The following is a 14,780-nucleotide window of genomic DNA, read 5'->3' as shown; positions in this document are numbered from 1 at the left end:
CTCTGTGACGGAGAGGCTGAAGCTGGCACAAAAGCTGGATAAGATATGGCAGCAGCTGGCAGCAGTTTTGTTTGTGCTGGGAGAGAGAGAGAGACAGATGAAAGCTGCTATAAAAAAAGATCACACAGAAAGCTGCCTAGCCTCAGCAAGGAAGTGAAGGTAACCTTTCTCTGGGACTGACGCATATATTCCTGGGGGAATTCTGCACCAAAAAATTAAAAATTCTGCACACAATATACAATTCTGCATATGTTGTCAAAATAACACAAAATAATCACTCTGGTTTCAATTATTTTGGTAATTTATTTAAAACTACAATACAATGGATAGAGAATGAAAGTGGGGAACATTGGAGGAAATCCCCAAACCCGCTTGCCTAACAGTAATGTAACTAGGTTTGACCCTTTATTTCTAGTTATTAGTCAACAAATATATGCAGTCAGGTGCTCAGTGTTACATGACAGGCAACTGAAGAGCAAGTGAAGGCTGGGGAATCAAACTGGGTGACCAGACAGCAAGTGTAAAAAATCAGGACAGGGGTGGAGGGGTAATAGGAACCTATATAAGAAAAAGACCACAAAATTGGAACTGTCCCTATAAAATCGGGACATCTGGTCACCCTAAATCAAACTCACAATTTATATTGGCTACTGACTATCTCCAGAAAGGTCAGTAGCAAACAGTTCATGGAGCATATTCTGATAGCAAATTTTTTCAGTCCAGAAATGTAGATCAGTTCTAATCATGAAAGCAACATAAGAATTTATAAGGCCTTACTGTCCTTTACACCACTCTGGCAAGGTAAAGGAGCCTTAAAACTTTTACACCTGTTTTATACTCTTCAGGGAATTCACAAAGAGAATGGGAACAATTCACTAAGCAGGCAGGCTGCTAGACTCTGTTCTGCCTGAGGGGACAGTGCCTGTCCCACACCTACCTCCCCGGAAACACCCTGAAGCCCTGCATGCCAAGCCTGCTGCAACAGTGAGTGACAGGGACAGAGTCTGTCTCTCTCTCTCTCTCTCACACACACACACACACACACACACACACACACACACCTGCACAGCCTCCCAACCTCGGGCAGTGATTTACATCTCTATTGGCTGTTCCACGTGCCCGAACCAACCTGCCTGTGTTGCTGGGGAGGGGCACGTGACCGTTCTGATAGGGAAGCAAAGGAAAGCAGCAAGAAGTAATTTTTTTCTGCGGGGAAGCAAAGAAATCTACAGGGGACATGAATTCTGTGCACATGCTGTGATGCAGAATTCCCCCCCAGAAATAGACACAGAGACATTGCTAATAAATTTGACTATTTGTTACTGATAAGTGTTTGGAATGCTTTCTAGATGAATTTCTGACTCCCCAGTAGGCAGACAGAGGAGGTATGCACCCCAAGATGAGTCATGGGTGCTAAGAACTCACTAGTAACAAAGAGGTTCCCCCTACTGCATTTCATAAATGCAAGTAAAAATAAATGTGACAAGCCAAATAGAGTTTTGGAAAATGGGATGTGTATTGCCTATGTATTAGTTGCTGATTTCACTATAAACCTCTACAAAAGTAACTTCTCTTTCCAAAAGGAGTTCACATGTGTTCCAGACCATTTTAGAACTCAGAATTTTGTGCATGAAATGCTGTTTTTGCACTGAAATAAGAAATTTAAAATATTTTATGCAAATTCCTTTTTGTCCCAACCTGCAAGAGAAATTTCAAATTTAAATTTCAAAGTTTTCTAGACAAGACTGAGATGTTGGTAGGAAGAGGGAAGCTCTTTGGAAAACTTGCCCTCAATAATAGGAATATTACAGCGAAGGCATCTGCCCTAGTTTGCAGTCTTGGAGTCTTTTCATACTCCTCAATGCTACTGGATGCCCAAATTAACATGGTGGCAAAAAGCACCAATTTCCATCAGCAATTAGACAGAAGATTGCCCCTCATGCCTTGCTACAGTGACCCAGGCATATGTAACTTTTTTTTTATCATATGGAGATATCCCTATTTCATAGAACTGGAAAGGAACCTGAAAGGTCATTGACTCCAGTCCCCTGCCTTCACAGCAGGACCAAGTACTGTCCTTAACAGATTTTTGCCCCAGATCCCTAAGTGGCCCCCTCAAGGATTGAACTCACAACCATGGGTTTAGCAGGCCAATGCTCAAACCACTGAGCTATCCCTCTCCCCACTTGAATCTTGATTGTCTTTGAAGCCACACAACCTGAAAATCCAAATAGTACAAAATGCAATAGCTTGCTTATCAACACAGACCATTATGAGCGCATCACTTCACTGACTCCCCACAGAATCCACAGTATAGTGCAAGGTTTCTGTCCTGATATTCCAAGTCTTTCATGGGATTGGCCCTAGCTGCCTGAGAAGTTCCTTCTCCATCCGTGATCATAATAGCCATATTTCACTGGAACCATGAAAAGCCAGCTACTAGGGGGTGGTTTGCAAGTGCAGGAGACAGAACTTTCACAGGAGTTGGACCTAGTCTATGGAACTCTCAGTCTGAGGTGGTAAAAATGGACTATGGTCCTCACTCTGTTCAGAACTAATTGCAAAAAGTTCTCTGACTTGGTTTCCCCTCAATAAGTTCTTCACACACAAATAAAACAAATAATTTAAAAATTTAATAAAAGAGCTACTTTTCCTATGGCTGGGAAGAGGTACAATACCTCTAACTGGACATAAACTTGGTCTGACATCTTCTGTCCATAGCTTTCCAACAGTGTAATAGTCTCTTTTAGAGGTTCAAAGAGCTCATCAGTAGATGCCTGTCTGTCTCTCACAGCCAGGAGATGCCCCATGATTTCTACTAGTCCATTATAATCTCCTTCATTCACTTCTTTTTGGAGTCCAGCATTTGTCACTTTTATGAACTCTTCTAGGTCAGTCAAACTATCAAAGAAAAGAAAATAAGATTTCAACTCTGAAAACCTTTTTTTAAATGAATGTGATCCAATGTACAAAAAGCTTTAAAATTAATTTCCATTATGATTACTTACCTTTTGCATTCAGAGTATCTTAAAACAGTTTTGGCCTGACTTTTAAAGGTGCTGAGCACCTGCAGCTTAGATTGACAGCTATGAGATTTCCCAGTGCTCAGCAGTTTTGAAAGTCAGGTCATTTACACCTAATTAAAAAAGCACTGTTAAAATATTTGTATATAATGCGATAGACTTAACACACCCAGCTTTAAGATTGCACATTAGCTGCACTAGCACAGATTCTGCCTGGAAGTACAGCCTGTCAAACAAGTTTAAGGTAATAAGGCTGCACAGAGTGTAAATCAGAGCAAAATTCAGCTCACTAAATATTACATTATTTAATAGATATTAATGACTTAAAAAGAAAATAGCAAGTTAGAATTATTCTGAAAAAAAAATAGGATGCATTTTTACCTGCCAATGACAAATCTCAAAAGATGTTCTTTGACCATCCAGCTCCATTTCTTAATAATGTTTAACAAACTCATTTTGAAAGGTTTCATATCCACCTTAAACCAGCTTTCAAATGTTCTAAAGTCTTCAAATTTGCTCATCTGAATATAAAGATTCTCATAGATGTCAATCTACAGCAGATAAAAGATTATATTACATACACAAACATATCAAATAATTACAACCCATTCTTGATACAACCCATACATCCTGAAAAAACACTTTTCAAAACTCCTTCTTTTGGCCTTCAAACAACCCCCTAACCTCACCAAACTCATCATCGGGAGCAAGCTCCCCACAGACCAGGACACACCAACTCAGAGCAGCACTAGGTGCTTCCTGCCAGAAGAACTGATGCAAAACTTGCAGACATATCTCCACTGCTACAATCAGGGGCGGCTCTAGAAAATAGGCTGCCCCAGGCAGCGCGGTGTGCTGCGCCGCCCTTCCTCGGTCCCGCGGCGGGTCCCCTCTTCCCGCGGCTCCGGTTGAGCTCCCGCGGCAGGTCCACCGGAGCCCCGGGACGAGCGGACCTGCCGCGGGCACGGCTGCGGACGGTTCGCGGGTCCGGCGGCTCCGCTTGAGCTGCCGCAGTCATGCCTGCGGGAGGTCCAGCCGAGCCGCGGGACGAGCGCCCCCTCCGCAGTCATGCCTGCGGCAGGTCCGGTCATCCGCGGCTCCGGTGGACCTCCCGCAGGCATGACTGCGGCAGGTCCACCGGCCCAGCCTGCCGCCCCCTAGATTTGGCCGCCCCAGGCAACAGCTTGGTATGCTGGTGCCTAGAGCCGCCCCTGGCTACAATGGCCAACTCTCTCCCCCCCCCCACCCCCGCCCAAACACATCTTTCAAGATCCACGGGTCCTACATGTGTCTACAACATGTAGTATACCTCATCCTGTGCATCAAATGCTCCAATAACTACTATGTGGATGAAGCCAGACAATCACTACACTCTCAAATGAACTCACACAGAAAAATGATAAAGCCAAAAACACGGTAGGCGAACACTTTTCACAAAACAATCACTCCACATCTGATCGTTCAATACTCATCCTCAAAGGAAACCTCTACAGTAAAAGATGAGCCTGGGAACTTAAACTGATAATGTTGCCAGACACTAAAAATTATGGACTCAGAAACACTGGTTTTAAACTCACTACAACAATTGGTAACACACAACTGCCTGCTAACCCTTAGCAGCCCACTTCAAAACTCTTTTGCACAGCAATCTAACCCTTATTGCCCACTCCATTTCAAGTGGCCTCTTACAACATGCCTTACCCCTTATGCTTCATCTGTCCCAACTTGTTTTTAGCTCAGACACAGATATCCTTCCCCAAACCTGAAAAATGCTGTGTAGCTCAGAAGCCTGTCCCTTCCACCAACAGACATTGGTCCAATAAAAGATATTACCTCACCTACAGTGTCTCACTCAAATATAAAGTAAGTTAAAGCTGCAAATGAATATTTGCTAGCTTGCTTGCCTGTTCTTTAAACTGCTCAGTAGTAGGCGGCTGTTCAGGCACTCCCTCATCGGCATGAGCGTCTATCTCTTCGGAAGTTAAAACATGACCATACAGCAGAAACTGCTTCATAAACTCAGCCCTGTCATCTACCCAGAGATAAGCGTAGGTGTCCAGAGAATTTCTGTAGTCCAGGGCTTTCCTGATTACATCTGCCACTCTGTCCATAATCTCCTGCCTGATCTCAGATAGATCTAACATGTTGTCCATATCGCTCTAGGCACGAAAAGAGAAGTAGTTATTTTACAGCTGTAAACCAACTATAATAAAGTACTGTGTTAATATTAATACATAAATCATTAGCTAGTTTACACTTGCTATATGACTGCAAAACTCAGGAATCCCCATCACCACTGCCACCAAAAACTGCAAAGCTACATCTGTCAGGGATTGTCTAAGTATAGTTGGTCCAGATTTAGTGAAAGGGGCTGGATTAGATAACCGTTTGAGGTTCCTTCCAGCCCTACATTTCAATGATTCCATAAACAATCTGGGCAGCTCTCTATATTTCTGGATACTATGCCATATACAGAACTGAAAAAAACAGTTATTTCAAAAGAGGAATGGACATCTTCAGCAAGTTAGTTGAGGCAGAACATCTTAGGGAATTAATATAATTCAAGTCTCCTGGTAGAGGATGTTGCCCTCCTCATCTCCACAACCAATTAAGCTTTGGTTTAAAAAAAAAAAAAAAAAAAAAAGGTCACTTTGTGGACCTTCCCTGGACCTTTCCATAGTTACTCAGGTACTGAGCTGCTGGGTAGCAGTCGTGACCTGAGCGCTGCCTGTGGGCCCAGCTTTGAGGCTTGTGGTCCCCTCCCTCACAAGGATGCATTAATTGTGGAGCTCAAATATTTTGCAATCCACATTTTAAATTAAATTAGATCCATTTTTCCCATGTATATGGAGAAAGTATAAAATACCTGGTAATTTTCTACTTCCAAATGTGCTGCCACTCTTTTCACCTGGGCAGACATTTTGAAAACATTGCTCAAAAGTTCTTCTACTAGGTCATAAAAGCCATCTCCAGCCTCTTTATCAAGTGAAGGCTTAAATTCGATCTCCAGGGCGCTAAGGATCATTTGTGCCTGAAAAAATGGAGCAGGCTTCAAACCTTTCTCTGTGTTCTCCAAAAAGAAGTCTAAATTGTGCATTATTGTGTTAAAGAAACCATCAACTATAATGTCATCAATGTACTCTATATAAATCTTCCAAGAGTCTGAGGAGGAATCTGCTTTGAAGAGCTTTAAGTTTTCCTGGGAAAGAAAAAACAAGTTACAAAATGTTTTATTCATACAATTATCTAGTGCAAATGATTTGTCATTCAAAATATTTAACTGCTTCAATGCCGTTTCTTGTGGTAAGTACTAAGACAAAATAAGATTCCAGTGATACCCATTGTAACAAGTATGGCCCTGATCCTAAAATCTGATCTGCCTGGGTGGACCTTGCACCTGTTTGCAGCCCCCTTGATGTCAGTGGAACTCTGTGCAAGGACAGGGTTCCTGTATGTATCAGATTGCAGTTCAGGGCCTGAATTATGATGTTACATTGTGATTTCAATGGAGCATCACCATGTTGAAAGAATATCACTGCACACTACTCAGGGCCGGCTCCAGACCCCAGCACGCCAAGCGCGCACTTGGGGCGGCATTTTGCCGGCAGGGCGGCTCTGGCGGACCTTCCGCAGTCATGCCTGCGGGAGGTCCACCGGAGCCGCGGGACCAGCAAACCTCCCACAGGCATGACTGCAGAGGGTTCGCTGGTCCCGCAGCTCCGGTGGACCTCCTGCAGGCATGACTGCAGAAGGTCCGCCGGAGCCGCCTGCCGCCCTCCCAGTGCACCCTCCGCAGGCGCGTCTGCAAGAGGTCCCCCGGAGCCGCGGGACCGGCAGCGCGCCCCTTGCGGCATGCTGCCCTGCTTGGGGCGGCCAAATTCCTAGAGCCGCCCCTGACACTACTACAGCATATCACTGCTTCTTCTGCATTCCAGTGTAAGCCCTTATTAAGTTTACCTACATATAATATTTTCAAAAAAATAAAAATCCTCATCTGGTCTAGTTCTTCAATAAAAACAAAACTCTTTACTTGCCACTATCAATAAACAGATTAGAATATGGACCAGAAGATAGTCTCAAGATAATGACATAAAGAAGATTTATCGGATAAAGAAAAAGCCTATTTTCTCTTTCATCTGACATACAATTTGTGTCAGAAACAGACAAGCAGAGAACTTCCAAGGAAGTCAGCAAAAAAGGGGCGAGGCATGCAAGTAATTGGGTGGGACATCTTTTTTCATGTCAGGACTGCGATACAGAATTACTTTCTTGCAGATTACTGGTAGTCGTGTGGTACAGCAGCTGATGTTTGAGGGTTTTTTTTTTTGTGGGGGTGTTACATTTTATTTAGCATTCATAAATAACAGGAAAATAAAACACAGTGTATTTTTAATTAAGTACATAACTCATGTAATCTTCAAATTTAGAAAGAAATTATTTTATAAATATGCCCTCTGAAACAGACTATAATATAGCTCCAGTTGCAAAGGTGATTTTACCTATAGAAGTCAAAGGAAAAATTTAGCACAGGGCATCAGGGTAACAAAACTGAGACAATAGCTGTGCGTAATTCAATCTAGACAATAATTCCTCACCTAATGAGATAAAAAGCAATGCTAATTTCAATCAATGTCAAGATTATTTTTCCATCTTGTCCCTATTTGTCTTTAAATGTGTTAATTTTAAAGGGACTATTATGTAATTTGTATGACTGTTCAATTATTGAACAGTCAGATATACATCAGCAAATTTAACTGAATGCTACCAATTTGCAGATTATAGAATGCCAAATATTTAACCTCTTCTTGCTACTCTAGATATACCTCACTTATCCTTTAAATTAACATATTCTTTGCAGGATGCTATTAATACAAATGTGGTTATGAATAATAATAATTAAAATATGCTTTTTAGAAAGATTAGATCATCTAAAAACCATGTATGATTATTGCAGAAATTACCTCAGCAAGCTGATGAATCTTGTAGCCATCCTCTTTTAGTAACTTGTATTTCTTAGCAAGTCTATCTTCTTTATCCTCCAGACTTAACAAAGCATCTTTCCTATCATCTTTCCTGGAGAAGAGTGTGTGTTCTGCCCATGCATTCATAATCTGCTGAATTGTTTTAATATTCTCCTTTGACTGTTGAACTCTCTGCTCCAAGCCATACACGGTAGCTTTCACTTGTTCAATATATTTCCAGCAATTTTCTTTCTGCCACGTGAACACTTCTTCTGCTTCTCTTAACTGACCATCAATGGCTCTCAGCTCAGTTTCAATCAGAGGATATTCAACCTCCAGAACAGTCTGTTTAAGTTTATTGTACCACTGAACAATGAGTTCAAGGTTTCCAATATACTGTTGGTGTAAAAAGACATTCATAGGGTAAAATTCCTCTCAAGTAGGGCCCTCCCCAGCGCCATTTGAATGTCTACATGGCTCTTATGTTGGCAAAGCAGCTATTCAGTAGGGCCACCGTAACCCTGTGCACTAGAAAGGAGAATCATTCTGGCCCCAAATGGGCCAGCATGAAATGCGTTGAGGGAGACCATGGAGCTGGACGAGTCAAGGAGCTATTGGATCCACATTTTAACTATGCAGTTACAGTGGATCTGCCAGCCTGAACTGGACCTGCCTGTGTGGATGCTATAGCCCAAGGGTGGCCAACCTGAGCCTGAGAAGGAGCCAGAATTTACCATTGTACATTGCCAAAGAGCCACAGTAATACATCAGCAGCCCACCATCTGCTCCCCAGAGCCCAGAGCCTTCTGCCAGCCTCCACCAATCAGCACCTACTCCCCCCCTCCCACCGCAATCAGCTGTTTCATGTGTGCAGCAGGCTATGGAGGGGAGGAGCAAGGGCATGGCAGGCTCAGGGGACGGGGCAGGGGCATTAGAGGAAGAGGTGGAGTGAGGGCAGGGCTTGAGGCAGAGCAGGAGATTGAGCAGTGAGCACCCCTCAGCACACTGGAAGTTAGCATCTCTAGCTCTAGCCCCAGAATCAGTGCCTATACAAGGAGCTGCATATTAACCTCTGAAGAGCCGCATGCAGCTCCGGAGCCACAGGTTGGCCACCCCTGCTATAGCCACTATTCCAAGCTGTGCTACAACCCCATTACCTTCCTGCCAGTTGCAGGATCCATTTTGTCTCCTGCAGAGTTCTTCACACAAAACCTGGTTACCCCAGATTATGCAAAGAAACTCACATTTCAACCATATTGAACAGAAGAACAAGTAGAGCGAGCACGCGCGCACACACACACACACACCCCAAAATCGTACAGTAAAAAGGATATATTTCATACTTCCTGAAAGCACAAACCTTAGCAAAAATTTCCCTTTTCTCATATATTGCTAGTGCAGAATCTGGAATATCAGATCGATTCAACATCAGGAGATACGTCACCTCTCTCAACAAAGCCACGAGCTATAAGAAACAAAGCAGTATTATATTTTTTTAAATCTCCTTTCAGGAGATACGTGTTTTTTGTTTAATTCTGTGTGTAACCTCAGATAGTAAGGTGCTCAGATACTACAGTGGTGAGCATGTTATAAGGCCCTCTGTAGAAGAGAACCTCTTTCAATTAGATCCAGGAGCGTGAGGGTGAGATTGGGCAGGGTTTAGCAATCTAAAGTGCTATATACTGGACGGTAACTGCCAACTATTATTATTATCCTCCAGCTGTCTCTAGAGAAAGCATTCAATACTACAACTGCCTTCTTTATTTCTGAAGGGAAAAGTCTCTCCAATGCTGCCACAGGGCAACCATATTTTCCAGCTGAAAAACTAAGACAATAATATAAACAATCATAGGAACTGTAGCATAAAAAAAGGCATTTTCCCCAAGCATTGTGATTTAATTATATACTGAAATATTAATTTCACTTTAGGAATATTCCCAATTTATAATTCTGTTAATGTTTCTAATTCATGGGGAAAAAACAGCGGACAACACACATTTAATTGTAATACTTTATATCGTACCTTAGAGTCAAAATTCACACTTAGGAGACCATTTTCAGGATTGCGTTTAATTAGTGGCTGATCTAAATTAAATTGACAAACTTCATCCACCTGAGATTTCCATTTGCAATAGATCTGCTCTTCAAATTGGTCAATTAAAGTCAACATCTCTATATATTTCTGATAAACTAAAGCAGTCTCAGGACCTTCCAGGATTCTGGGAGAGAAACAAAATCACTCAATCCATTTTATTCATTAATAATTAACAATAACATTGCCAAATAAATTTAGATGCAAAAGTCTCACCTCTAACATTCTCTAAGTTTTAACAATGTCCTCTGTTTCTAAATATTTTCTTAGTTAATTCTGGTCTCATCAGCCAAACCACATAAAAAGTTGAACGGAGACCAAGAGTGAGAATGCATTAGACCTAACAGCCTCACTGAGGACAATAAAAAAAGCTGTATGGAAGGGAGAAGGCACGCTCCCGTGCCTTCCTCAGTGGTTGTACCTATTGCTCAATATTCCAAAAGGCTGTCCCACACTGATCTCAGAATAGTGCTGGTTTCTGTTTCACTATTGAAGTACATATATTTTTCTCTTAGTGGAACACTCCATCCATGATGTTGCCTCATTAAAAAGTATATATTGGAACTGAAGAGATAGGATACAAAAATTTAAAAACAACCTAAGTGACTTAAGCCCTGTCACAGGGGCTGGGCTTACCAGTGGTGCTGCCTAGCGTTTAGGACACTGGATGCCAGCTCTCTCCCATCTATATGAAGTTCAATGTCCCCACAAAAGAAAGGGTCTTCAGCCCACTGGTTTAGCATGTTCTTGACTCAGGTGCTCATAGTGTCTCTATCCTAAACTCCTCCACCGGGAGTGGAGAGGAATGTATGCCCCTACCTCAAAAAGGAGCTTCAGAAGTTACAGGACTCCTGGCCCTCCCTCTCCAACGGGCTCCAACCCCAGGGCCCTATGCAAGGCAGAGGCAGCAAACACCTCAGACTGCTTCAGGACTGCCTCCCTGGCCCTGGGCCATCTCCTACCACTTGCTTCCCACAAGGCCTCAAAGTTCTTTACTTAAACAGAAAATAGAAAAAACAACAGACTCTTCAGCTCAGCTGGTAGCCAGGTCCTTCCTTACAGGCTAGCCCCAGCTTCACACTGGGCCAAGGTCACAGATTGTGCCCCCTCTCCCATCTCAACTGCCCACCTGGGGCTATCACACTCTGCCTTTATCCAGGGCTTCAGGCAGGCTGCAGTACCTGATTAGCCTATGACTCAGTCAGGCTCCCAGTTCAGGACTCCATCTCCCAAGCTTCTTTCGGTCCTCAGTCCAAGAGAGAAAGCTCCCAGCTACCTCTCTCCTGGGTCTCCTTCCTGGACCCTCTCCTAGGGCCTGGGATAACTGCTCCTTGCAGGCCCCTCTTTGCAGTAAGGGCTTCTGCTGTGCCCTTGCTCGGGAGCTCTCAAGATAGGTCTGTCCTTCTTATCTGGTCTGCCTCCCTTCTGAGCTGCCTGGTTCCCTTTGAAACTCCCGCTGCAGCAGGCTCTGCAGGTGCAGTGGGGCAGAGTCTGCTCCTTAGCCCCACTGTGGGTTTTCAACACCCCAAAGTCCCATTTAGGCACTTTTGAAAGTTTTACTCATGTCGAATAATTTTTTGCTTAAACAGAGTACAAGTCAGTGTTGTCTCAAAAGCTAAGATATTCTCAGCTTTGCTTTGTTTGTGACTCACTCATCAGACAACACTTCTTACAAATATTAAAAAGCAATTCTGAGGTTGTACAGGATACCCATACTCTGTGTGTGTATCAGCACTTACTACTGAGTGCCCCCAACCTGCAAAGAGAGCTGCATTGGCTCAAGGTTCTATATGCGTGGATCGTTTTGCAGATTTAGGCCCTAAAACTGTTCCTCTACTTGTATCGACATCAACAATTCCAATGCACAAACAAGGAGGTAAACAAAAAAGTACCACAGTTGCAAAGGGGCCACAAGACAGCCTCTAAAACTGTGCCCAACATTTTGTATACATGCTATTTTTGTTTTAACATCAAAGATTATGCACACAGAAAAACATTTACACTAAAATGGCATGCAAGATTATCGTGTAATTTTAGAGGTCCCTTTTAAAAGTGGATCTTGGTCCATGACTGCAGCTCTCAGGTGCTATGATAATAAAAATAAATAATAAAATTGTATGTGAAGCCACACAAATTTCATCTACAAATACAGATTTTTTTTTATAATAGTTATGTTTGGAGTTCTTGTCAATTCCAGTCTGATAACAAAGTGTCTCCATCTCTCAAATCTTGATATTACAGTGAAAAAAATAATATGAAGTAAATTGCTAAAGCCATGAGGTCCCTTTACCTTAAGACAATATTTACAAATCTGAAAAATCATATCATGGAAGCAATGCATATTTGGTAGATTCCTGGGAGAGAGACAGACAACCCTTACATAAACAAATTACTCTTGTATGTTCAAGGGCTGTTAATGCTACAGTCATAAATAACTGAGTGTGAACACTCACCGGTGAGACAGACACAAGAAGTTTGACCAGAATGTCTGTATTCGTTCTTGAAGTGCTTTGGACCATTTAAGGTTTCCTGAAGTAAATGGCATATTTTTGTTTATTATTTCATTCCCTTTTTCCACCTGCAAGCATTAATATAACAAAATGAATATACAAGCAATTATGAATTATGAGTTCATTGGCTACACTTAACAAAAACCAGGAAAATATTGCTTTCATTTTTGCTTTGCTACATACCTGCCTAATGTGCTCATCATACAAGTGTTTGCAATTATCCAGCTCTTCATCAAACATTTGCAGTAAGACGTTGTAATTTGGGCTAAAAATCTCCATGATAACAGGTTTCTCTAGAAAATAGCCAAAGATGGCTAAAAGCTATAAAAAATAAAGAGTGTCAGATGCCATCATTTATAATACTTCAAAATTGTATTAAAAGTACATTTTTAGTCTTATTTCACACTGAAAATCTCACACCAAAAATAGCATTCCTAAAGCTTGTGGGCCAAATCTTTATGGAGCTACACCCCCAGTTTGCACCAGTTGAGAATCTGGCCCTACATATTGCCAATATGCTATTAAATAGTACTAAATGAGTGCACTGCAAAAGTGTGAATGTTTAATTTATGTCACTTAAAACCATGGGACTGGGATTTTCAAATTCAAATGAAGATGAGCAAGTAACTTCCTTAGACTCCTTTCAAAATCCCAGCCTGCAGACTGCTCTGATCTTTCCGAGATCTTCTCTCTTCCATTTTCTCACTGTCCAGAGATCTTCCTCCTTTCCCAATGAGACATAGGCTTCCTGATCTAATGTGATCCCACTAGTTCATCTAAACATTTAGTTTTAGGTTCCCTGCAAGCTGCATGGAAGCTTTTGAAAGACACCATAATAGAGGCTCAACTTAAATGTAAATCCCAAATTAAAAAAAAAACATAGTAAGAGAACCAACAAAGTGCCACTGTGGCTAAACAACAAAATAAAAGAAGCAGTGAGAGGCAAAAAGGCATCCTTTAAAAAGTGGAAGTAACATCCTATTGAGAAAAATAGAAAGGAATATAAACTCTGGCAACTGACGTGTAAAAATATAATTTTAGGAAGGCCAGAAAAGAATTTGAAGAACAGCTAGCCAAAGACAAAAAAGTAATAGCAAAAACAAATTTAAGTACATCAGAAGCAAGAAGCCTGCTAAACAACCAGTGGGGCCACTGGACGATCGAAATTTAAAGGAGCACTTAAGGACAATAGGGCCATTGCGGAGAAACTAAATGAATTGTTTGCATCAGTCTTCACGGCTGAGGATGTGAGGGAGATTCCCAAACCTGAGCCATTCATTTTAGGTGACAAATCTGAGGAACAGTCCCAGATTGAGGTGTCATTAAAGGAGGTTTTGGAACAAATTGATAAACTAAACCAGGGGCAAGCAAACTTTTTGGCCCAAGGGCCACATCTAGGAATAGAAATTGTATGGTGGGACATGAATGCTCACAAAATTGGGGGTGGAGTGCGGGCTCTGGTTGGGGGTGGGATCCGGGGTGGGGCCAGAAATGAGGAATTCAGGGTGCGGGCTTGGGCTCCGGGCTGGGGTGAGGGTGTGTGTGAGGGCTCTGGCTGTGGGGGGTGGGCTGAGGAGTTTGGAGTGTAGGAGGTTGCTCCGGGCTGGGACAGAGGGATTCGGAGGGCAGGAGCGGGACCAGGGCTGGGGGATGGGAAGGGGTTCAGACTCTAGTTGGGAGTGCAGGCTCTGGGTTGGGGCTGGGATGAGGGGTTTGGGGTGCAGGAGGGTGCTCTGGGCTGGGATTGAGGGATTTGGAGGGTGGGAGGAGGATCAGGGCTGGGATTGAGGGATTTGGAGGGTAGGAGGGGGATCAGGGGTGCAGGCTCTGGATGGCGCTTACCTCAAGCAGCTCCTGGAAGCAGTGGCATGTCCCTTCTCTGACTCCTATGCAGAGGAACGGCCAGGCGGCTCTGCATGCTGCCCCATCTGCAGGCACCGCCCCTGCAGCTCCCATTGGCTGCAGTTCCAGACCAATGGGAGCTGTGGGGACAGCACTTAGGGCAGGGGAAGCATGCAGATTGGAGCCCCCTGGATGCCTCTACGTGTAGGAGTCATAGGGGGGCCATGCTGCTGCTTCTGGGAGCCGCGTGGAGTGGATGGCAACCCTGCTCCCCAGCTGCAGCACCAGAGTGGGGTAAGCCCCCAACCTCACTCTCCAGTGGGAGCTCAAGGGCCAGATTAAAATGGCAGGT

At 43.1% G+C, this 14,780-nt stretch overlaps 1 protein-coding gene across 6 annotated transcripts in view; it reads right to left on the bottom strand.

The window, feature by feature from the left end:
• The window catches only part of DNAH11 (dynein axonemal heavy chain 11), a 278,479-nt gene that overhangs the window by 202,527 nt on the left and 61,172 nt on the right, over positions 1-14,780 (bottom strand). For all 6 annotated transcript variants that reach the window (XM_039523273.1, XM_039523275.1, XM_039523274.1 and 3 more), the window contains 9 exons: positions 12,770-12,907; positions 12,530-12,654; positions 10,008-10,203; positions 9,345-9,449; positions 7,985-8,380; positions 5,890-6,222; positions 4,928-5,182; positions 3,405-3,574; positions 2,679-2,901 (listed from right to left, as the gene is read on the bottom strand). In XM_039523273.1, the coding sequence (XP_039379207.1) occupies positions 2,679-2,901; positions 3,405-3,574; positions 4,928-5,182; positions 5,890-6,222; positions 7,985-8,380; positions 9,345-9,449; positions 10,008-10,203; positions 12,530-12,654; positions 12,770-12,907 (1,941 nt within the window). The remainder of the gene's footprint in view (positions 1-2,678; positions 2,902-3,404; positions 3,575-4,927; positions 5,183-5,889; positions 6,223-7,984; positions 8,381-9,344; positions 9,450-10,007; positions 10,204-12,529; positions 12,655-12,769; positions 12,908-14,780) is intronic.

The sequence above is a fragment of the Mauremys reevesii genome, linkage group 2, assembly GCF_016161935.1.
Source record: "Mauremys reevesii isolate NIE-2019 linkage group 2, ASM1616193v1, whole genome shotgun sequence".
Taxonomy (NCBI): Eukaryota; Metazoa; Chordata; order Testudines; family Geoemydidae; genus Mauremys; species Mauremys reevesii.
Note: the sequence above shows the minus strand (reverse complement) of the source record. Positions and strands in the feature narration are given on the sequence as shown.